The following is a 24,637-nucleotide window of genomic DNA, read 5'->3' as shown; positions in this document are numbered from 1 at the left end:
TGTGTAAAATGACCACACATAAAAAGTCCTACAATGTTTTTGAATGAAATATCGATATATATTATATGCTTGTGTTGTGTAACTTGTATTTTCTTATATTTTTATTTGAGGATTGTTTGTAATAATTTGCAATTCATACATGATCATTCCTGACACACAACTCAAACACTATAGGCCTATAAACCGCTACATTCTCGGCTTAGTGTAAGTTTACATACACATTGTATAATGCGTACATAATGCTGCTAATCACAAATCCCCATTAAATTGAATAAGCCCCACTCTGTTAAATAACACCCAGGTCGGTGCGGGCCGGGGCGGGTTTTGCGGGGGTTTGTGTGCGTGAGCGCGGATTGGTGGAGCGAGCAGAGGAAGCTTGTGCTTGACAACCAGCGAGCGCCAGGGACAACAAGAGCCTCTCGCCTCGAAACAAGGAGGAAAAAACCACTAGACAGTGCGTCTCGACACACCCTCGGTGGACCCACAGAGGACTTCTGCACTTCGCGTATATGTAGAGATTATCAGGTGAGATTTAAATCGCTCTTCGCGACGCTTATCGCCGTTGTTTTGAGGATAGGCGAGGCCGGGGAGGCTGCTGCCGCTGCGCCTGGTTGACACATTCTCTCCCTCCGCAGCTTCAGAATATGGTGGATATGGGTGGATGTCCCCTCTCACTGGTGCTTGATAGGATGTAATTTGGCTTATCTAGGACATAATCAATGTAAGCTGTCAGATAAATGTATTGCAGTGAACTCAACCGGATCCAGCGGTGGGAAAGCATGAGAAAACAAATCTGCGTTTCCCATGGTGCATGTTTGGGGCCGGGTGGAGTGGCTTAGTGGTTGAAGTATTGAGCTTATAATACTAAAAAGGTTGAAGGTTTAAATCCCCAAACAGGGCAATTCATAAACTACTGCCATTGTGCTTGTTGTAGAAATGTATGAGTGACCAGAGATGTATTCATGCGTTTTAATCTAAAATTAGAGCTTCCTCAAATTAATAATATAGGCTATTGTTTAAATTTTTAATATTAATAAATAGTTCTCTAATTTTTATGGTAGTAATTCCTTTAGCTTTCAGCAATAATGTGTAATTTTAAAGGATAAGTCTAAGTGGTATTTTTATTACAGTTATTTGAAATGATTTAAAATAGGTTAAGTTGGCAGTGAAACATTGCTGAGAAGAGAATAGTTTTGAGGGACAGACTGTTTTGTTTGGGTGGAATGTCACTTCACCTCCCATGCTTGTGTGTTTACATCTGCAATTTCTGGAATGATGACTCTTCTTTGTCATAACATTGGTCTGGCATTTTAATTAGAAGGTTGTTTTTCACTTGCAGTCTACAAGCAATACTGTGTTTTATACTGTAGCTACATCAGAGGACTTTATAGACTGAAATAGTAAGTAACTGTTGGTAACACTTTACAATATGTTACCATTAGTCAAAGTTAGTTAACGAACGCAATAACTAACTTTATCTAACAATGATCAATACATTTGTTACAGTATTATTTATTAATCTTTGTTAATGTTAGGTAATAAAAGTAGTTGTTAGTTCATGTTAGCTCGGGTCAATATTTATTTTCATTTGTTCATTTAATCTGTTCATTTGGATGCTATATATCCATGTATGTTTCATTTTCTCCAATCATTTAGTCTGCTGAAACTCCGCCCCTTTTTTTACAATTGACTGCTAGCTTGCATTCAGATCTGCCTCCATCCAATCAGCAACCGATGGATAGAACCCCACCCAACATTTCAACAATCTGTTTCACTCTGATGTATGTCACAATAAGTTACTACATTGTGACTTGTAGCCAAAAATGTAAACACAATGAGCATATGAATGTAACAGGGAAAATACCTATAAAAAATTCTTTCATGTCCCTTGAATTTAGCCTTAGTAGTGGGTCCTAGTTCAAGCCCTACAAGGCCTGATCACCACTGATCGCTTGAGCAAGTACTATAACTGTTTTTGGATAAAACCATCTTCTAAATGAAATGTACATTCTTTTATTCTTTCTGTGAAAGCTTGCCATCATGACGGCTGAGGAGATCATAAATGTAAAGGAAGTGGAGATCATTAAGGTGATGCTGGACTTCCTAAATTCACGCAAACTGCACATTAGCATGCTGGCCCTGGAGAAGGAGAGCGGGGTCATCAATGGCCTTTACTCGGATGACATGCTGTTCCTCAGGTATGATCCATATGTATACTTCCACTCAGGCAGAATTCAAATAAAAAAGACCACTGGAATTTGGGACACGTTGGGTGTTCACACTTGGCATGTTTTGTGTGATTAAAACGAACCCTGGTGCGAATGCTCTGTTAGTGCGGTTCATTTGAATAAGTGTAAACCATAGACTGTAAAAAAATATGGACGTAGTGTCCGTGACGTCACCCATAGAGTTCTGAATAGCAGTTTTGACGCGCAAATGAGGCCGCGGCCATCTTAGCTGCACGTGACCGCACGTCACTCACGGATAACTGAAAATGGGCAAAGAGGCGGGACGAAGTTGGAGCCCATGCGACTTGTTGCTGAAACCACGCCCGCCCTAGCTATCTATCTTAGATACTATCTAAAATATTAATAAACATAGCAATATCATTAGAAAGTACTAAAGGATTACTGTCAATCTACGGTGTTTTTTTTTACGATAACATTATAGATGCTCCAACACCAGTAGGCTAATTAATTTGTGTTGGGTGTGCAAATAACACAAATCAAATGGGATGTCATACCTTTAAATAGAGATCGCGAGATGAATCCAATCCGTGGCACTTGGGTATATATATATATATATATATATATATATATATACCAGATGTATATCTCTCAAATGTTCTCTCAAACTAATGAGCACGTATCCAAAGTATAATTTTTCAAAATAGTGCAGCAGTTTTAGTTATATCCAAGCAGTGCTGTCGGAGTTGTATATCCTCCTGGTATTGTCGTTGTAGTAAATCTCAGGAACAAAACTTTTAGCCAATGCCACGACGATCCAACAACGTGTGTTCCGCATGCGAGCACATGTACACAGACTGACATCTGTCTCGAGTATGCAGCAAGCCATATATTGTATAAAATAATACAGAAAAAAGCACAAATACGAGTGAGATGCCAAATTCAGCGGCTGAAATGAGCTGCTGAGGTAACATGACGGCTCACAGACAGCAGCGGCATACCTGTCACTCAAGTGACCACGCCCTTAATTATGCAGAACTTTAAGGCTTAATATAATTTAAACGGATGAGTTATAAAAAAATTCACCCCCCTCAGAGTTGTCATGAAGGGCAAATTCGCAGTATAGACCAAATCCACAATATGAACCAGACTGTAAACGTTTTTTTCTGCTGTAAACTTGGCTAATTTAACATGATGGTCAATGAGATTCTGCTCACTTCTGCAGCCTGTCCCTAGCGGCCAGTCGATGAATTGCAGTTTAATTCACTTCCGTATTGGCTTCACGAGAAACAGGGGGAGGTTGCCGCTTGGTGTAAACGCTACCATCCGAACCTGGTGCGCACCAAACAAAGCAGACCAAAACCTCTGAAATGATCGTTCTCAGTCCGCTTCCAAACTAACTCTGGTGCAGTTCGAATGAAATATGAATACAACACGGTCCAAAGACATGTAAACGAACCAAAAACAACTATGTTGTTAGGACCAGTAAAATTTTTAAATATCACAAGGTATTACCAATGTATTTTATGTCGTAGAATAAAACTTAAACCTTATTTCAGGCATTTAACCAAAAACCCATTCAAAAATCCGATTTTGAAAAAGGACAATTGAGCCGGAAGTGTAAAATGCTAACTTGTTTCTGGGTTTTAGGCTACAAAAGTACATCATCCCTGCAGCACTCTATTAGCAGTAGTTTATAACTCAAGGAAAAGTCTTGACAATTTTATTTCATTTTTAAATCAACCGACAGCTCATTGCTCAGATCTCACTAGCGTTCCTCATTATTCAATGAGTGCATGAGAGTTTGAGCCCTTCTTTTAGAAACTGGGCCTCTTATTAACAAAGGTGCTCTTCACACCACAACACTGAGTGACACTCTAGTCTACAACACAGCCAGGAAAAGACTGATAAGACAGCTCCAGAGTTTTACCAGTTTGGATTTACCACCAATAATTTACATGTAGTTTGTCTCTGGTGATTGTCATACTGTTTGAGGCAGTGTAACACAACATCAATTACATCATGTATTTATGAAAAATGTTATTTTGAATATAGTTTATTTTATTAGTTTGAAGCTAGTACTAATATTGTGCTATTATGAGTCAAATTGTCTAGACACTCTGTTTTCCTCTCTGTCTCATTCATTCTCCCCCCTGCAGGCAGCTCATTCTGGATGGACAGTGGGATGAAGTGTTACAGTTTATTCAGCCTCTTGAGTGTCTGGATAAATTTGACAGGAAAAGGTGAGAGAGCAGCTCAGAATCTTTCCAGAATTGCAACCCAAATAATATGAGCTCACCTGCACCTAAATGCACTTAAAAGAAATAATTTTGTACATAAACACTGATTAGGAATTCACTTAAAGGTGCCCAAGAATGCTTTTTCACAAGATGTAATATAAGTCTAAGGTGTCTCCTGAATGTGTCTGTGAAGTTTCAGCTCAAAATACGGCATAGATTTTTTTTAATTAATTTTTTTAACTGCCTATTTTGGGGCATCATTAACAATGCACTGATTTAGGCAGCGCCACCCCTTTAATTTGCGTGCTCCCTGCCACACGAGCTGTCGACTATATTACAGCGCATTTACAAAGTTCACACAGCTAATATAACCCTCAAATGGATCTTTACAAGATGTTCGTCATGCATGCTGTATGCATGCTTCGAATTATGTGAGTAAAGTATTTATTTGGATGTTAACGTTTTATTCTGAGTGAATTGGAGGCTGTCCTCCGTGGCTAACGGCTAATGCTACACTGTTGGAGAGATTTATAAAGAATGAAGTTGTGTTTATGAATTATACAGACTGCAAGTGTTTAAAAATGAAAATAGCGACGGCTCTCTTGTCTCCGTGAATACAGTAAGAAACGATGGTAACTTTAACCACATTTAACAGTACATTAGCAACATGCTAACGAAACATTTAGAAAGACAATTTACAAATATCACTAAAAATATCATGTTATCATGGATCATGTCAGTTATTATTGCTCCATCTGCCATTTTTTGCTATTGTTCTTGCTTGCTTACCTAGTCTGTTGATTCACCTGTGCACAGATCCAGACGTTAACTGGCTGCCCTTGTCTAATGCCTTTTATAATGTTGGGAACATGGGCTGGCATTATGCAAATATTGGGGCGTTCACCCCGACTGTTACGTAACAGTCGGTGTTATGTTGAGATTCGCCTGTTCTTCAGAGGTCGTTTAAACAAATGAGATTTATATAAGAAGGAGGAAACAATGGAGTTTGAGACTCAATGTATGTCATTTCCATGTACTGAACTCTTATTTAACTATGCTGAGGTAAATTCAATTTTTGAATCTAGGGCACCTTTAATATTAAATTTATAACAGTTGCTAAAAATGATTGTAAATTACGTATGTGAATGAAAATCAGACACTGTTAGTTTAACTTCACATATATGTTCTGCATTTTTCTGTGTCCTCTCAGGTTCCGCTACATTGTTTTGAAACAGAAGTTTCTGGAAGCTTTGTGTGTGAACAACGCCATGTCTGCTGAGGATGAGCCACAACATGTGAGTAACATCTATTCATCAAAGAATCCTGAAGTAAAGTATCACAGTTTCCACAAAAATATGAAGCCGCACAACTGTTTTCATTATTGGTGATAAGAATAAATGTTTCTTGAGCACCAAATCAGCATATTAGAATGATTCTGAAGGATCATGTGACCCTTAAGACTTTAATAATGATGCTGAAAATTCAGCTTTGCCATCATAGGAATAATTTACCCTTTAAAATAGAAAACAGATATTTTAAATTGTAATAGTATTTTACAATATTACTGTCTTTATTTTTCATTAAAAAGCATATAATTAAATAAGTGAGCATAATTGAGTTTCAAAAATATTTAAAAATCTTACCAACCTCAAACTTTTGAACTATAGTTTATGTATAATAATAATCAACAGTAATGAGCCAAATAAGACTATATTATATATTACATTATATAAAAAATACATATTCTATATCAAATAATAATTATATTATATAGAAGATAAAGAAATATACATGTAAAGTCACTAGTTTATTTTGTTTCAAAGCTAAACCTTAAATCTTGAGAGATTATGCAAATTATTGCAAATGGCTCTGACCAGCTTTCTTAAGCTTCTCGCTCATTCTGTCTGTCTATGTTCAGTTGGAGCTGACAATGCAAGAGGCTGTGAAGTGTCTGCATGCTCTAGAAGAGTTTTGTCCAACTAAAGATGACTACAGCAAGCTTTGCCTTCTCCTGACGTTGCCCCGCCTCACCAACCACGCCGAGTTCAAGGACTGGAATCCGAGTACGGCACGCGTGCAGTGTTTTGAGGAGGCCTGCGGCATGGTGGCAGAGTTTATTCCCGCTGACCGAAAGCTAAGCGAGGCGGGGTTCCGCGCCAGCTCCAACCGTCTATTCCAGCTTCTGATTAAAGGTGTACTGTACGAGTGCTGCGTGGAGTTCTGCCAGAGCAAAGCCACCGGAGAGGAGATCACAGAAAGCGAGGTTCTTCTGGGTATAGACATGCTGTGTGGGAACGGCTGCGACGATCTCGACCTGAGCTTGCTTTCTTGGCTCCAGAACCTGTCGCCCAATGTCTTCTCTTGCGCCTTTGAGCAGAAGATGCTCAATATCCACGTGGATCGGCTTGTTAAACCCGCCAAGGCCGCTTACGCCGACCTCCTTACTCCGCTCATCAGCAAACTCTCGCCATATCCCGCTTCCCCTCTCCGGCGCCCACAGTCTGCAGACACCTACATGACGCGCTCTCTGAACCCAGCACTGGACGGCCTGTCTTATGGTCTTTCTGGCCAAGATAAGAGAGGAGTGGGAACAGATGGAGGGAAAACTTCGCCCATGTCGCACTCGTTCGCTAATTTTCAACACTTGAACCGCAGTGTGATGATGGAGAATTCAGGATGTCACAGCATCTTTGAGGAGTCACCAGAGAGGTAAACATCTCCTGATACACCTGATACATCTGCATTAAAGCTTAACCCATTTACAACAAACTCCAGAACACTATAAACAGTACACCATGACCAAGACCACGTGGAGAGCACTATTAAAGTGTGAATTAGCTGATTATTAGCGAATTAGATGTTAACAACAATGACTTAAATAAATAAAAATGTCTATATATATTTTATATATTTATTATATATATATATATATATATATATATATATATATATATATATATATATATATATATATATATATATATATATATATATATATATATATATATATATGTATATATATATATATATTAAAATATAATATTTTACATAGAAAATAGTTATTTTAAATTGTAATAATATTTTATAACATTACTGGTTTTACTGTATTTTTGATAAAATTAACACAGCCTTGGTGAGCATAAAAGACTTCTTTCAGAAACATTAAATAATAGAGTACCTCAGGGATGACGTGTTTTTGTAGGCAAAACCTGGAAGCGAGTTTTAGGACTTCCAGTTCCATCACCCTGAAGTCAATGGGTTTTTTGAATGGGTTTTTGCTAAATCGCCTGAAATAAGGTCTGTGGTTAACAAAGCCTCTAAATATTTTCACATTTTGATTTATGACATAAAACACACCAGTTATAAACTGCTTGTGATTTTTTTTTTTTAAACCTTTATTGTGTCTTAAAAACGGCGGTTGCTAACAAGTTGCTAAAAGGGACTACTTTCTTTGGCGGGGACTTTAGACCTCATCATGACAAACAGGACATTTGGTTAGCATCTCTCAAAAAAGTGGATAAGTATTCATACACAGCGCAGATCATAATCAGCGAGCATGTTTTTAAAGAAAGTTGTTTTTTAAATAAAGTTTGAGGAAGCTTGGTGATGGTGACATTGAGCCGCGACCATGGTGTGCTGTAGTCCGTTTATAGCCTATTGTTAGCTTTTTATATCTGACGACTTTATTTAGGCTTAAAAATGTATAAATGTTGTGTTAACTTGTAAAGATTATCTTGACAGACAAAACGTGTAAGAGCCATAACCCTTTGTTAAACACAGAGCTTATTTTTTGTGATTTTCCAAAAGTCTATGGGAAAAATGCATAGGCTTTCGATCGAGGGAACCCGTGCGCCACTAACTTTCGGGTTGGCCTACAAAAACACATCATCCCTGAGGTACTCTATTCCCATTTTTGTTATTGTTTAAAACACCCTGTTAAAAAAAAATGGCAGTGTGTGTGGCATATTCAAGGCATATTCAATTCTGAGAAATTTTGATGGGTGTGGTAGAGAAGAATGACAAGCAGAATCTTTTCAGAACAAAGTCATTATAAAGGTGAGGTGTGTGTCTAAAACAATAATGTGGACTCTCTGGTCTTGCAGCTCCAGAACTGAAACTCCATCTGATAAAATGATGAGCTCACCTGGTCCTCAAAACTCTCGCCCAGCCTCTGCCCCGGGTCAAGATGCTCCAGAACCTGGTTCTGCAGAGAAGAATGAGGTACTTGTGTTAGTCAATGAATGCACTGATATCTTCTGAACATTAGATAAAACCATACTAAACTAATAATTGGAAAAGCGACATGCCAAACAAATCAGTTCTGTGATAACTCACACAGAAACAATCTCCTCTGCATTTCTCCTCTTCTCTAGCTTGCTTCCTATTCTAGTTGTCAAATAAACCTGGCATTGTATATTATGAATATTGTTGGCTCCTTGACAAATTGCTTTGTTCATCTCTTGTAAGAGTCTTTGGATAAAAGCATCTGCTTAATGCATAAATGTATTGTAAATCTTATAAAATTTTAATTTAGAATTCAAGCTTATTTTTAGTGACATTCTGATTTATTTGTAAAAGCTTGTTATTATTTGTAATTGTATGTCTGAGCAGTAGAAGTTTGCATGTGCACTCTCATAAACAGCCTGTAGCCCTGAGCAGGGTCATAAATAACTGGCAAGCTCAGCTACTGCTTCCAGTTTATCACTTCATAGTTGCAGAGGGCTTGGATTGGCTGTTTCCAAGCTACAGTTGCTAGGCCTGTGTTTGTGAAGGGACTGTAATGAGGAAAATTCTAGAATGTTGAATGAAAAAGTTTGTGTTTTGTGTAAAGAATTCTAGAATGTTGACCTTTTATAGATCGCTCTTGTGTGAAGGGTACAAGAATGTTGACTGTCAGTGGTTGTGATGAAAAGAGTTCTAGACTGTTCACCATTAGCGGCTGTTATCTGGAATGCTGATATTTAGTCTATTGGACAAAGGGTTCTAAAAGTACAAATGTTAATTGGAATGTTGTGCTATAGAACAGTGTTATTTTTGCATCATTTGAAATACTATTACATCTTGTCTGCAGACACAGGACCTGACTGTTGTCGCATTGTCGCGCCGCAACAGCTAGAAGCTGTTCATACCGGACGCAACAAAGCAACGGTTGCAAATCCATTTAACCATCATATCAGAAGTAGCGTGAGCGCTTGAAGTATGTCAAATAGAACAAGGCATCAGTTTACCGTCAGGAATTTGTTGTCGCGCCACATCCAGTGTAGACGGCATCACTGATTATAGTGGGTTCTGTTCATAATGAATTCATAATGAATTAGGTTTTTTTAAATTTAATTTTATTTATTTATTTATTTTTTTTAAGTAAAAATGTATCTTTTTTATGGTTTTAGTTTTAAGTAATTATGATAACCCTGTTATAGAGGTGAATTTTTTTATTGTATCAAGATTTTTGGATTATTTAACTGTCTTTTTTTAATCACTTTTTTAAGCAGGAACAGTGCTCTTTAGCCAAAACAGCCCTGTTCTCCTTAGACCACTTTCCATAAGGAAAACCACCCAACATCCTTTTCTCTGTGATCACACACACACACACACACACACAGCACACAGCGCACAAAGAGAGAAAGAGATAGAGAGAGAAAGAGAGGATAATGTGAGTTATTAGTTATGACAAGCACTTGCTGTCCTTTAGTCCATATCCTGTGGATAACATAAAACTCTTGTGGTCATTTCAGCTGAGATATGTTGTCCATGACTCTTGAGAGTCTCTTTTTTTTTTTTTTTTTTTTTAAATATTATATGCCTAAATATTATTTAAGGGTTTATTAAAAGTATTTGTTATAACAAATAAAACATCAACTATAATCAATATTAAAAATACAAAACAATTCAAAATTTGGATGGAATGGTTATTTTACATTTTTTTCACTTTCATAAAATATTTATTATGTTATTTCACTTATACTGTGACATTTCATCCAAATGCCTTGGATATTTTTAAAGAAATATGCAGTTTGTTGCCAGTGGTCAGTAGTCTGACTGAAAGCTTGCAAATACGTGACATGGCTTGTGAAAGTAAACATTTGTCATAATTTTAGTAAAGTTATAAATACTTGGAGAAAGCCTGCAGTACTTTTTAACTGGCATATTTAAAAGAATCTTAATGTCGACAAAGCAAAACATTAAATATACATACTAATTTACACAAATACTCATAAAATAAAATAAAAATGAAATAATAACATAAGTAAATATTTTAATAGGTTACGACATCTATGATGTTATGTTTTATTTATTATGCATTGGATGGTGCTGTCCCACTGCTAACATGTGCTGAACGGTCAGTTGAGCAACAGTTCACTTCATCTTTATTCATTTCCCAAAGGCAATTTGGTTGCAGCATACAAGCATTTAACATAAGGCAATCCCATACAGATAATACAGACACATAAGACAAAATCTAAAAACCTTAACCCATGCGTTGTGTCTTCCTCACTCAGTAAACTAACAATTACAGAGTTGTCTGCAAATTTTATAATACTGAATGTCTATTTCTAAAATTACACTTAAAATCATTTGTATACAAAATAAATAATAAAGGAGAGAGGACACATCCTTTAGGTGACCCGGTATATGACACAGCCATTCAGAAAGATGGTCATTTATTTTAACCATCTGTGTTCTTTGCACAAAGAAATCTAAAACAAGATCACAGCACATCTCACTTCTCACAATGATTCATTCTGTGTCCTCGTGTCCTGGCAGGACCAGGCTCCATGAGAACGCACGTCCGTTCTTTGCGTTTTTAGAATTGAGAAACAGCCGATGTATTGATTGCAGAGACTCTGAGCTCACTGACAACAAACACAGTTTATTTCCTGTCTGGGTTTTTAATCAGTGGTAGTAATCACTGTAGAGCTGTGATGTATTAAATCTGTTCACCAGACCAGAAAGCGACTCCTCTTCAGCATCTGTCTAGTGATAAGCTTTGAGGGTGAAATAGGAGTAACTTTTTTGCATTAGGCTTTAAAGTCAGCATGAAATGATCTTTTCTTTCATATTGTGACGTATATGCAAGTGAAAGGGCTTCTTGAACGAGAAAAAATGTAAGGTGAGACTTAATTTTGTCCATGGGGATTTGATTGGATCATTAGATGGTTGTGGTTTGCTATTGGTCGATCTCATGTGACAGGTTGTCCCACCCTCTTGCTGATAAACACATAATTAGAGAAGAAAAGAGATGTTGGTGCAAGAGGGAAGGGAAGTTAGGGCATATGATTAAAAAAATAATGATGTGGACAAATAAATCATTTAAAATAAACACTGCTATATTAAAAAAATAAGAATTATTCATTTTGATTTCATGGTGACTTTGAGAATCTCTCTCTCTGTTACATCTCATCTCATCTTTGTCCCCTCTGTTTCTGTGTAGTTGTGGGACTCCACAGAGCAGTTTCAGGAGTACTACCGTCAGCGTCTGCGTGTCCAGCAACATCTGGAACAGAAGCAGCAGCAGCGGGAACTCTACCAGCAGATGCTACGAGAGGGCGGAGTCCAGCAGCACGAGGCCCCGGCCACCGCCAAGCACAACCTCACAGAAGCCTTCCTTACCAGGTCAGCCAAACTCCATGTTACCACTAAAATCACATCCAAAGGTCAGCGTTTGTGTCTAGAACTGCATTGACGTACAGCAAACTAGCTGAAGTTTACAAACACAAAGACACAAGGTGAAATCTGACACAGCTAAAAGCAAGAGGGAGGGATGCAGAGGAAAAAGGCATGGCAGGTTGAATATCAAATGAAAGGCTAATGAGATGTAGATGTGAATGACCTCAGGGTTTTACAGATGGTGCTCCGAGCAGCCACAGAACTTGAAGTGGGTGGAGAATTCCCTAAGGAATACAAACACATATACACATCCATGCCTTGAACCACATTTACATAGTGTTTTATTTAGTACCAGGCAGGGTAGAAGCTTGGATTTATGGTCCAAGGATAACTTTTTGTGGGTGGCTCTGCTCCTCCAGTCTGACAAGTAGGCTGTACCATGACCCAACCTTCTTTTTTTTTTTTAAACTAATACCTGAAATCCTTTCTAGATCCAGTTTTAAAGGGTTAGTTCACCCAATAATGAAAATTCTGTCATCAGTTACCCACCCTCATGTCATTCCAAACCTGTTAGACTTTCCTTCATCTTTGGAACACAAATGAAGACATTTAAATGAAAACTGAAAGTCTTTTCACCCAAAACATTCATAAAGAGATCAAAAAAGGAATCCATATGAGCGATTTAATCCAAGTCTTCAAGTCTTGTTGTTCTTGCACATCAAAGAAGTATGGTTGAGCTTCATTCCGTTTCCCATATTTGATGTGCTCTATGCATGTTCATTGATCAATGTTTATATATGAATAAAGGCCTAAATTAAATCTGCTCATCATATAAACCAATTGTGTCTCTTTGAAAACACTTGGATTAAACTGCTTGATTAATATGTCTTTATTTTACAATCTCTTTATAAACATTTTAAAGTGTCAGAGTTTTTGACATATAGACTTTCAATGGAGGGACAGAAATCTCTCAGATTTGATTGAAAATATCTTCATTTGTGTTTTGAAGATGAATGAATGTATTATGGGTTTGGAACAAAATGAGGGTGGGTAAATGATGCCAGAATTTACATTTTTGAATGAACTATCCCTTTAAGTTATGTTTTGAATTCTGAAATCACTGAAAATCTGAATTTAGCATGGATTTTTGAGTTTTTGGTGGACTGTAGGCCTCTTTTGTCATAGGGTTTTCATCCCACTCGATGTCCCTTGTAACAGGGATGTGTGTGTATGTCTTTTTATGTGTGAAAAATGAGATAAGATAATAAGAGATGAGAGATTCATAAATATTAAGAAGAGATGACAGACTAAACATAATGATTTAGATAATTTTTAAAACATTTCAATTGTGTCAGTAATCCTTTCTTAGAGTCTGCAAAATTGTTGAAGGATTTTTTTGGAACTGTATTAATTATTTATTGATGTTGCATGGGCTGTCACTCAAATTACAGACCCCTCAAAAAACCCTAAAGGAAAACTAGTGAAATGTAATGATGCAATCAGAGGTATTACCCTGTTCTCTTGTTCGGCTTTGATACTTCTCTAGTTCTGTCGCTGTGGTTACGGCACAATTGTAACACAGAAACATAACAAAGGGAGGTTTTGGAACAGTGCCGTGCCGTTCCACTGGTGATGTCATCATTAAAGGCCACAACCATAAATAATGCAGTATGTCAGAGGGGAGGGGAGGGCAGAAGAAACATTCATTGTTCTGTCAACAGAATCCGTACTGGTCATGAGTTATTACAAAATCTTAGGATATTAATTTGAATATATATTAGGACAAGTATAGATTTTTAGGACAAATAATCTAAAAACGAATAAAAATCTGTTCTGTGTGCACACTTCGGACTGTACACTTTTTGCCATCTGCTTCAGGGGATTTTATGGGGGAAACCCCCCTTGACCACAGGGAAATGACCAGTTGTGTTAATCGTGGTTTGTGTTTGGCAGAGATTAAGAAGAATATCAAATGAAAGGCTAATGAGATGAACCTCATGCTTCTACAGATGGTGCAGCGAGCAACTATGGAGCTTGAAGTGGGTGGAGAAATCCCCAAGGAAAACACAAATACATTTTATAAGCTATATGCACTTTGATGTGTATGTGATTAAAAAAGCAACCGTGATCATCAGTAAAGTGAGTTTAAAAATAAGATGTTTTGAGCAAGCTCAAAGTTAGTCACATTTAGCCAAGCATTTAACTATTTGGTGTCCATGTTGCAGTTTATTCTGGTCACTTTGACAAGAAGCAGCTGTATGAGCGACATGTAAAATGACCAGTGGTCATATTCACATACAGTTACATCTCTACAGTGTATTTGTTACTGTCTCAGATGAAACCCTTAAGTAATTTGCAACCATTTGCAATTACTTGCTAATTATGGTAAAAAGTTCATTTTAAAATACAGCAGAAAAAATTATTTTGTTAGTTACTGTCTTGCACAAACTCCTTAAAACCAAATTGGATTTTTGATTTAAATTCAAATTTGAATTTAAACTTAAATAGGATCTTATGATTTTGAGAAAGCTCTTGCCTTTTTTGTGTGCATTGCATGGTCAGTGAACGGTCAGTGGGCAGTCCGTGGGCACCAAGTTGACACTAAAGCTTCATGTTTTTGTATGTATGTATGTATGTATGCAGGTCTATTCAAAGACTGGAGGAGCTGAATGTGGGAATGGATGATTTGGGAGAAGAGGTGCAGGCTCTCTCTCAGCAGTGTAATGGAGGCAGCAACAATGACAGTGAGGCGAGAGAGGCCTCAGCCACGACACAGACACAGGAAGGGGGTGGAGGAGACAGCGATGTGGTCACCAGCACTCCTCAGAGGTCAGCAGGTCAAGCAGCCTTCCCTCCACCCACCCAGTCTCCTGTACTGCCCCAGAGGTGAAGAGAGACCAGTTCTTTAACTCTTTAAAGTCACACTCAATTAATTTTTCATAATCGTTCAAAGAGTTTAAAAATCTCTATTCTAGTGCATCTTTAACACTTTTAACATCTTTAACTTTTTTTTTTTTTTTAGAAAAATATATGCTTTTTGTCATATCAAACTCTAATAAATAAGTTTTTGTTTTTTGTTTTTTTTAATTTGCTTGGTAATGTTTTTTAGTGATTATTAATGTTTGAGGTTCTTAAAAAGGTTTTGTTTTCAACTGCAGTGCCCAAACTGGAGACAAAACTGGACAGATTGACAGCAGTTTGACCCGATCTAAAGGCCCAGAGGTAAAGCGTCCCCTACAGTTCAACATAAGCCTACTGTGTCATATTTGATACAGAAAATTCTAAGGCTTCAAAATTATCAACATGATCAAAACTTTGCTGACAAACTTAAGAATAACCTAAGAATATTGTTAGTAATATTTCAAGAATAATTATTGGACTGAAGCAACTTTTCAGATAAATCATGTTAAAATGTGAGCAACAAATATGCCATGGCTTTTGAGGAACATCTCTCAATCATTTTTGTATTGCATTATATGTTTTAACCCACACAATTAAAACTACAGAGCTTTGATCATAAAACTAAATATTTTAATTAAATATCATCTTACGAGATGATATTTGGGAGATGTAGAGTGCCATCTGATATTTAGAGGCATTTTATGTTAAGTAATCTGCTATACTGTTATAAAGAGCTCATTAATTTACAAGCTATCAGAATTTCATTTTTGCAGCATAAAAAAAAAAAAAAACCCCGAAACAAAAAAAAAAACGCTGCGTCAAATTCAATATTTTTCCCTCTGAATTAAAGGGTTAGTTCACCCAAAAATGAAAATAATGTAATTTATTACTCACCCTCATGCCGTTCCACACTCGTAAGACCTTCATTAATCTTCGGAACACAAATTAAGATATTTTAGTTGAAATCCGATGCCTCCGTGAGGCCTGCATAGGGAGCAATGACACTTCCTCTCTCAAGATCCATTAATGTACTAAAAACATATTTAAATCGGTTCATGTGAGTACAGTGGTTCAATAGTAATATTATAAAGTGTCGAGAATATTTTTGGTGCGCCAAAAAACAAAATAACGACTTATATAGTGATGGCCGATTTCAAAACACTGCTTCATGAAGCTTCGGAGTGTTATGATTCTTCTGTGTTGAATCATGATTCGGATTGCGTGTCAAACCGCCAAACTGCTGAAATCACGTGACTTTGGCGCTCCGAACCGCTGATTCGACACACTGATTCATAACGCTCCGAAGCTTCCTGAAGCAGTGTTTTGAAATCGGCCATCACTATATAAGTCGTTATTTAGTTTTTTTGTTTTTTTAGCGCACCAAAAATATACTCGTCGCTTTATAATATTACTATTGAACCGCTGTACTCACATGAACTGATTTTAATATGTTTTTAGAACATTTATGGATCTTGAGAGAGGAAGTGTCATTGCTCCCTATGCAGGCCTCACTTAGCCATCAGCTTTCAACAAAAATATCTTAATTTGCATTCCGAAGATTAACAAAGGTCTTACGGGTGTGGAACGGCATGAGGGTGAGTAATAAATGACAGAATTTTCATTTTTGGGTGAACTAACCCTTTAAAATTGAAGTGTTTTTTTTCCCCCTCTATGAGTATGAGCTCAAAAGTCTGATATACAAATGTGATACTCAACAAAAAACAAATAAGCAAACATTTTTTTGATTTTGTTTGAAGGTTCAATAAATTAAAAATAAATTTAAAAAAAAAACAATTTTTTGGACTATTGTTTCTTATGTCAGGCTTTACAGGGTTAACATTCACTGAATAAAACATTCTCCCTCTGAAGGCTTTGGTTTAATTACAGCTCTAAAACTTCACAGATCAAAAACAGATTAAGGATTGTTCAGGGATTATTTGAGATTAAATGAACATAATCTTCAAATAACCCTTCTCACATATAAAAAGTGTGTTTATATGTGTGTATTGCAGAAAGAGAAGTCTAAAGCCAAATTTGTGATGGTCAACACCCTGGAGGATACGCAGGCGGTCCGCGCCGTGGCCTTCCACCCCACAGGAACATTATATGCGGTTGGCTCCAACTCTAAGACGCTGCGCGTGTGTGCCTATCCCGACACGCTGGACACGAGGTCAGCCGCCCACATGCTGCATTAAAACCTGATTAAAAGATCTGAATCAGATGCATTACAGTTGAAGCAAAAGCCTGAAATCCTCATTTTAGCCACCCAACTTTAAAGGATTAGTTCACTTTGAAATTAAAATTACCCCAAGCTTTACTCACCCTCAAGCCATCCTAGGTGTATTTGACCACCTTCTTTCTGATGAACATAATTGGAGTTATATTAATAAGTATCTGATGCATCCAAGCTTAATAATGGCAGTAAACAGAACTAACGAGTGTGAAGCTCTAGAAAGTAAATCCATCCAAAGCAAAACATACTCCACACGGTTCTGGGAGTTAATAAAGGCATTCTGAAGCGCAAAGATGCATTTGTGTAAGAAATGTATTCATAGTTAACAAGTTTATAAAGTAAAATATCTAGCTTCCACCAGACCACCTTCCATAATTAACTTACGAAGAAAGTGTAACGCCTCTCATTTATCAAAACGCTTACATTACGTCCTACGCCTTCTGTATTCAACTTATGAAACAAGCGTAACTGACGCAATGTCAGTTGCGCTTTCTTCGTAAGTTCAATATGGAAGGCGGTCTGGCGGAAGCTAGATATTTTACTTTATAGCTTGTTAAATATAGATATTTTTCTTACACAAATACATCATTTTGCTTCAGAAAGCCTTTAATAACTCCCTGGAGCTGTGTGAAGTACGTTTATGATGGATGGATGTGGATGGATGCACTTTCTTGAGCTTCATACTCGTTGGTCCCATTCACTGCTATTATAAAGCTTGGACGTGTCAGGATATTTAATAATATAACTCTGATCATGTTCATCAGAAAGAAGAAGGTCAAATACACCTGGATGGCTTAAGGGTGAGTAAAGGTAACACCTGGATGGCTTAAAGGATTAGTCCACTTTTAAATAAACTTTTCCTGATAATTTACTCACCCCCATGGCATCCAAGATGTCCATGTCTTTCTTTCTTCAGTTGAAAATAAATTAAAGTTTTTGATGAAAACATTCCAGGATTTTTCTCCTTATAGTAGACCTCAATGGGCACCAAACAGTTGAAGGCCAAATTTAGTTTCACTGCAGCTTCAAATTGTTCAACACGATCCCAGATGAGAAATAAGTGTCTTATCTAGTGAAACCATCGCTCATTTTCTGAAAAAAAATTGAAAATTATATTTTTTAACCTTAAATGTTCATCTTGAACTAGCTCTCTTCTTCTCTTCTATTTGAATTCCAGCAGTGTAGACACTGCTAAGCGTAGTACTACCCTCCACAGGTCAAAGTTTGAACTAATTTTTATATGCAATATGTTAGTTCAATAGTATATAACAATTAGTTCAAACTTTGACCTGTGGAGGGCAGTATTATGCTTAGCAGCATCTATACTGCTGGAATTCTAATAGGGAAGAAGAAGAAGAGAGCTAGTTCAAGATGAGCATTTCTGGTTAAAACATATAATTTTCAATTTTTTTAAGAAAATGAGCGATGGTTTCACTAGATAAGACCCTTATTTCTCATCTGGGATCGTGTTGAACAATTTGAAGCTGCAGTGAAACTAAATTTGACCTTCAACTGTTTGGTGCCCATTGAGGTCTACTATAAGGAGAAAAATCCTGGAATGTTTTCATCAAAAACTTTCATTTATTTTCGACTGAAGAAAGAAAGACATGGACATCTTGGATGACATGGGGGTGAGTAAATTATCAGGAAAAGTTAATTTAAAAGTAGACTAATCCTTTAAGGTAATTTTAATTTCAAAGTGATTTAATCCTTTAATTATAAAAACTAGGAATTAAAAAAAAACACGATGAAGTGTTTGAGAAACGTGCAAGAGTTTGTTTTTACCAACGATTTTTGAACTATTCAATGATCCATTAATAAGGACAGTCACTTGTTTTGTTCCTGATTGAATCAGCCGTTTGAATGAATGACCCTGTGACTCACAGTTACTTGCCGCCACATACTGGAAGTTTTAGTTTCAAATGTAAAGTATTGCTTGTAAAGTATCATAGTTGAACATTTAAAATATAATTTTTTTTAAACATTAATGCATTATTAATGCAATCATAATTGCAGTGTAAATACATTAAATGCTGCTTTAGATGCAGCTTCTGTGCCACTTCTGCAGTGCAAAAATGGATTTTGTTAATACTGATTTCATTTGATTCATAACAGCCTAAAGTGCCTTAATATTCAACTTAATAATATCGTCTAGTTATCGTTATCAACAAAACCCCAGAAAATAAAGAGACATAATTTTTTGTCAATATCACACACACTATCCTGGTCTTATTGTGAACGATTTATCAGTGCATGTTATATCTGGCTGAATGAACTAAGTGCGACTTAATTTTTAGGAAACCAGAACCTTTTAATTGACAGTTTAATGATAATGTCTTCAGTTTATATAGTTGTATTGTTGTTTCTCAGTGGCTCGGGCATGAGTAAACCTCCTGTAATCCGCTTCAAGAGGAACAAGCATCATAAAGGCTCCATATATTGTGTGGCCTGGAGCCCCTGTGGACAGTTACTGGCCACCGGCTCCAATGACAAATACGTCAAAGTGCTGCCCTTCAACCCTGAAACCTGCAATGCTACAGGTGAGAGAAAGAGAGATTCTAAACAAATATTCATGAATCATCATAGAAAAATTTAATGGAGTTTGGTTGAATGTTTTTTACTTTATATATTTGAATTCAGGTCCTGATCTGGAGTTCAGTATGCATGATGGGACTATCAGAGATCTGGCATTTATGGAGGGTCCTGAGAGCGGAGGGGCTATTTTAATTAGTGCAGGAGCTGGAGACTGTAACATCTACACAACCGACTGCCAGAGAGGACAGGGCCTGCATGCACTGAGCGGACACACAGGTACACACACCCTCAAAAAACATGACTTTATATTATATACACGCACACAGTTTCTTATAAATATTTTCTTTCCTTGTCCTCAGGTCATATCCTGTCTCTGTACACATGGGGGGGCTGGATGATCGCATCCGGCTCTCAGGATAAGACTGTGCGTTTCTGGGACCTGCGTGTTCCCAGCTGTGTGAGAGTGGTGGGGACGTCCTTCCAAGGCTCCGGTGGGCTTCACCTTCTTCACTGCCTTTGTTTTACTCTTTTAGCACTTTGTCTGCTGAAAAATGCACGTAATAGGGTCAATCCATGTCAACTCAACCGGTGTTGTGTCAAATGTTTTGATTTTTAATCATTTCTTTTCTGGTGAAAGACATACATAAAGCCAAATATTAAATGTCATTTATAGATATTTATTGAGTAATCCACTATTTTGTAGAGGGGGTGAAAATGTCAATTTTCACTTGAGATTTGGAGCCAAATTACAGGGGGGTAAAAATGACTTTAGAAAGATGGCAGCATCATTATTTTATTTTTACACAAAGATTTATAGGTCTATTTGTAAAATCTGTTGACTTTAGCAATTTTTGTTGCATAATATGTCAACGGTGACAGTTCAAAATGGGAAAAAGCCCTTGGTTAAATTCAACAAATTGAACATAGATTCACATTGGGATCACCATGTCTCTGGGACTGAAACATATCCGACCTTTAAAATGAATCTAAAAGGATGTTAACGTATCTTTGATACTTCTTGTGTTACAGGCATGCAAACTTGGGGAAAAATAATATTTATGATACTCAGAAATGTTCTATGCAATTGTTTTCATAGAGGGAAACAAAATACATTTCTAGTTACAACATTATTTGTTCTTCAGACAGAACAGTTCTTCAGTTCCTCTTTAAAAGAAAAATGCAAAGTGACCCACATTTATTTTGTTTTTGACCATTGAAAATATGTACAATTTTATTCTTGGAGACATATTGAGATCCCGATATCTCTGGAGTTAAACCATTGAGGGCCTTCAAAATGAAGATACCAAAAGAAACATTTGTTAAAAACCAAAATCTGAAAGGATATTAAGATATCGTTATTACTTCTTGTGTTACAGGTATGCATACTTTAGAGAAAAAGAAAACTCTCATTTTTAAACTGTCACCATTGGCATATAATGCAATAAAGATTGCTAAAGTCAACAGATTTTACTAACAGACTTTCCAATCTCTGTGAAAAATAAAATAATAATGCTGCCATTTTTCTAAAATAATTTTTACCCCCCTGTAATTTGGCTCCAAATCTCATGTGAAAATTTTCATTTTGACTCCCTTCTACAAAATAGTGGATTACTCAAGAAATATTCATCCATGACATTTAAAGGGATAGTTAACCCAAAAATGAAAATTCTGTCATCATTTACTCACCCTCAGGTTGTTCCACACCTGTATAAATTTCTTTGTTCTGTTGAAAACAAAGAATGATAATTTGAAGAAGGTTTGTAACCCGGCCGCTTTGGGCCACCATTGACTTCCATAGTATTATTTTTTTCCTACAATGGAAGTCAATGGTGGCCCAAAGCAGCCTGGTTATAAACTTTTTTTTCCCCACCAGTGTTTTTGATCATTTTCATAAAATTGTCATGGCCCCCAGAATATTTTGCTGTATGAATATCTGAACATGCAATATATCAAAAGATAGTTTTATCTAGCTTCATGCAGCCTTCTTTTATCAACACTTGAATATAGGTAAGTTTAATTAAAAGAAGCAACATTTTTTAACTGAGAAAATATTTTTTCAAGGACTACAACATGCATATGCAATGCTTCTATCACTTGCTTCTGCTTATTCTTCGCCTGTGTTTTAATCCGGAAATTCTCGACTGTTTCACAAATTGTGTAATAGCGCCCTCTGCCATATAACAGTGAAAATACTGAAAGCCGGAAAATTCTGTCAATGGCGGGGAGAGTTTCTGAATTTTGGTTGATTTGACACGAAATGACCCAGTAGCAGTTTTTGATGGTTTTTGGTTTCTAGATGGTCTACGCTGGTCATTTATGCTTATTAGCTGCTTCAGACTGGTGGGGTATGACTAATGGGTGTGACCTGGTTTTTCTAGCAGTGAAACTGTATATCTGACCTGATTCACTGGGAACATCATGTGGCTACCATCTCACATAGGCTACTAATGTGCTTTGCAATTTTGAAGTCACTTTTTTTTTTGTATGGCATTGGTTAATACTATAATAAACCTGTTTCAACATTGAAAAGTTTGTGATTGTTTGTTCATGTGTTGTATATCCTGTGTGTGTCTCAGGCAGTCCTGTGGCGTCGGTGGCGGTGGACCCGAGCGGGCGTCTGCTAGCAGCAGGGCAGGAGGACAGCTCCTGTATGCTGTATGACATCAGAGGCGGACGCATGGTTCAGACGTACCAACCGCACTCCAGCGATGTCCGATCGGTGCGCTTCTCCCCCGGCGCTCATTACCTGCTCACAGGATCCTACGACACCAAGGTCATCGTCACTGACCTACAAGGTGAGGTCGCAGATGCCCCTCAGTTTAGTGTTATTCATTGTTATTTATTAGTTTAGTATCATTGCAAAACTGTTATAGTTTGTATTAATATTTTTATTCTGTTTTTTTTTTATATATATATTTTTTTTGTTTGTTTTTATGTTTTTTTTTATGTGTATTGTAATTTCATTGTGTTTTTGTAATTTTTATTTCTTTATGTCTATATAGTTTTTGATCATTTTTATTTTAATTTTACTTTAGTAAAAATGAGAAATGTTGCTTTAGCAACTAGCTGAAATAATAAAAAAGTTTAAGTTTTTGTTATATTTTAATTTATTTCAGTTAAAGTTTGTTTTATTTCAAGTCAAACTTTTTATGATTTAAATTTAGTCAAAACCCTGCATAAAACTTACTTTTATATTTATATTTATTTAAATTTAATTTATTTTACTACATTTTTACACATTCAAAGACTGCAGGCCAAAAGTTACCTACTGCTTAAAAGTTACCAAATTGCTCTTTGTGAGTTTAATCTCAATCAAATGATTTTTTAAAAAATCTGTAAGATATCCTATAATCTCAGATAACTAAAGTTCATTGGTCAAAAGGTGAGGGAACCTGTTTTACAGGTTGTGGAAGAGTCAGCTACACATATAATGTTTGTATAATCTATGTGGATGTTGCAGTGTTAATATGTGTATTAACATTTTTGAAACATTTAAAGCAATGAAGTGAGTTTTTGATCATTGAACTGTACGTGTTGCACAGGGGACCTGACGAAGCAGCTGCCCTTGACCGTAGTGGGAGAGCATGCGGATAAGGTGATCCAGTGCAGGTGGCACACACACCACCTCTCCTTCTTGTCCTCCTCCGCTGACCGCACGGTCACACTCTGGACGCAGGCCTCATAGAGCCAGCTCTGGCCACTAGAGGGAAACAGCACATGTATTTATATATGTGTGGCACTGTGCTTCTGTTTTAAGTCTGTCTGTTTGGTATGAGTGTGTATTTATTTTGTGTTTCTGGACCTTGAGTTCTGTATCACAAAGAATGGCTGAGATAAATGCAAACCCTTTTTATGTAGATATTATCTGATTGACTGCCAGTGCCATGTGTCTGTGTGTCTGATGGCCCTGAGCCATATTGGGATGTGATGCTTTGCTGTAGTGTGCTTGGCTATATATGCCTTTCCATTCAATAACCTTTATCAAACTCTGAACCACACCACACATAATTGAACACAGACTCAGTGGTGTAATGTGATCTATTCTGTGGCCTTCCTGAGATTTTATAGCATCTCTGTGTGTCCGCTTTCCATAATCACAGTGTGTCTGTACTCACCTGTTTGAAAATAGCCTCTGGAAATAGATGCAGTATTCATTAAGTCACTTCTGATGTATCATTGCAAACCGTTGGGTGAAAACCATATGAATGGAACATGTTGAGTGAGATGTACATGCAGTCCAACGCTTGGCTGAAATATGGACATTTTTATGGCCTGCTGCAAATACTGTATTGAAATTCAGCCGCTTGTGCAAATATCAAAACCAAGTCAATGTAAACTGCCTTTGTAAATGCTGTCAAGTAAGTCCGTCATTTAAAGTGGTTAATGTTTGAATTTCACTGTTTTTGCTTGAAAGCGTTTGCAGCCCTTGTGAGTGCCTCTGAATTGATGGCATGGATCGAAGTATTGCATTTTTAAATGTAGATTTATGAAGGGAATCTGTATCCTAAAAACTTCAGTCTACATGTAGTGCTAAAAAGACATTAGATTAAATGTTTTGGGCATTGGCACATGTTAAACTTCAATTAACAAGTGAAATAGTTTGATACTATGATTTTGCACTTTTTTTTTTATAATATCCGTTTCACGTTTGTTTGGGCTGTTTAATATGTTGTATATTTTCTAATGATGTAAATTTTATTATTTAATCTCTTGAGGTTTTTGTTGTTATTAATGTTATTAATTTTACATCGAAGCCAAACTAACATTTTGACATGTTTATGCTAATAAGCAGCTCTCACTTGAAGTCATGTAGTGAAATATTGTGTTGTTCCTGCGATCCTTTCTTAAATCATATTTGGACATCAGTGACTACAGTAAAGGCTCATGGGACAAGTCTGCTGCTGTTGTGTCTGAATAAATAACCCTATTCTCTA

General features: G+C 36.8%; 1 protein-coding gene across 2 annotated transcripts; it reads left to right on the top strand.

Annotated features, from left to right (window-relative positions):
* Positions 1-314: 314 nt before the first annotated feature.
* Positions 315-24,637, top strand: wdr47a (WD repeat domain 47a). 2 transcript variants are annotated; one of them, XM_048164145.1, is made up of 15 exons: positions 315-525; positions 2,032-2,198; positions 4,346-4,429; positions 5,637-5,721; positions 6,345-7,135; positions 8,530-8,647; positions 11,859-12,040; positions 14,678-14,863; positions 15,193-15,256; positions 16,948-17,105; positions 19,539-19,708; positions 19,809-19,979; positions 20,063-20,194; positions 22,280-22,498; positions 23,246-24,637. In XM_048164145.1, the coding sequence occupies exons 2-15, from the start codon at positions 2,041-2,043 to the stop codon at positions 23,386-23,388; spliced, it is 2,661 nt and encodes an 886-aa protein (XP_048020102.1). In that variant the 5' UTR covers positions 315-525; positions 2,032-2,040; the 3' UTR covers positions 23,389-24,637. The 2 variants fall into 2 exon arrangements, with proteins under 2 accessions (XP_048020102.1, XP_048020101.1); XM_048164144.1 differs by having other exon boundaries at positions 14,678-14,920.

The sequence above is a fragment of the Megalobrama amblycephala genome, linkage group LG17 (assembly GCF_018812025.1).
Source record: "Megalobrama amblycephala isolate DHTTF-2021 linkage group LG17, ASM1881202v1, whole genome shotgun sequence".
In the NCBI taxonomy this organism is placed as follows: Eukaryota; Metazoa; Chordata; class Actinopteri; order Cypriniformes; family Xenocyprididae; genus Megalobrama; species Megalobrama amblycephala.
This window is presented reverse-complemented; position numbering and strand designations above follow the sequence as displayed.

Bases quoted from the DNA above. Each gene is read 5' to 3' on its own strand.
- wdr47a (XM_048164144.1), top strand. From the start codon at position 2,041: ATGACGGCTGAGGAGATCATAAATGTAAAGGAAGTGGAGATCATTAAG. The intron at 14,921-15,192 runs GTGAAGAGAGAC...TTTCAACTGCAG, and splicing joins TCTCCTGTACTGCCCCAGAG to TGCCCAAACTGGAGACAAAA. The intron at 19,980-20,062 runs GTACACACACCC...CCTTGTCCTCAG, and splicing joins TGCACTGAGCGGACACACAG to GTCATATCCTGTCTCTGTAC.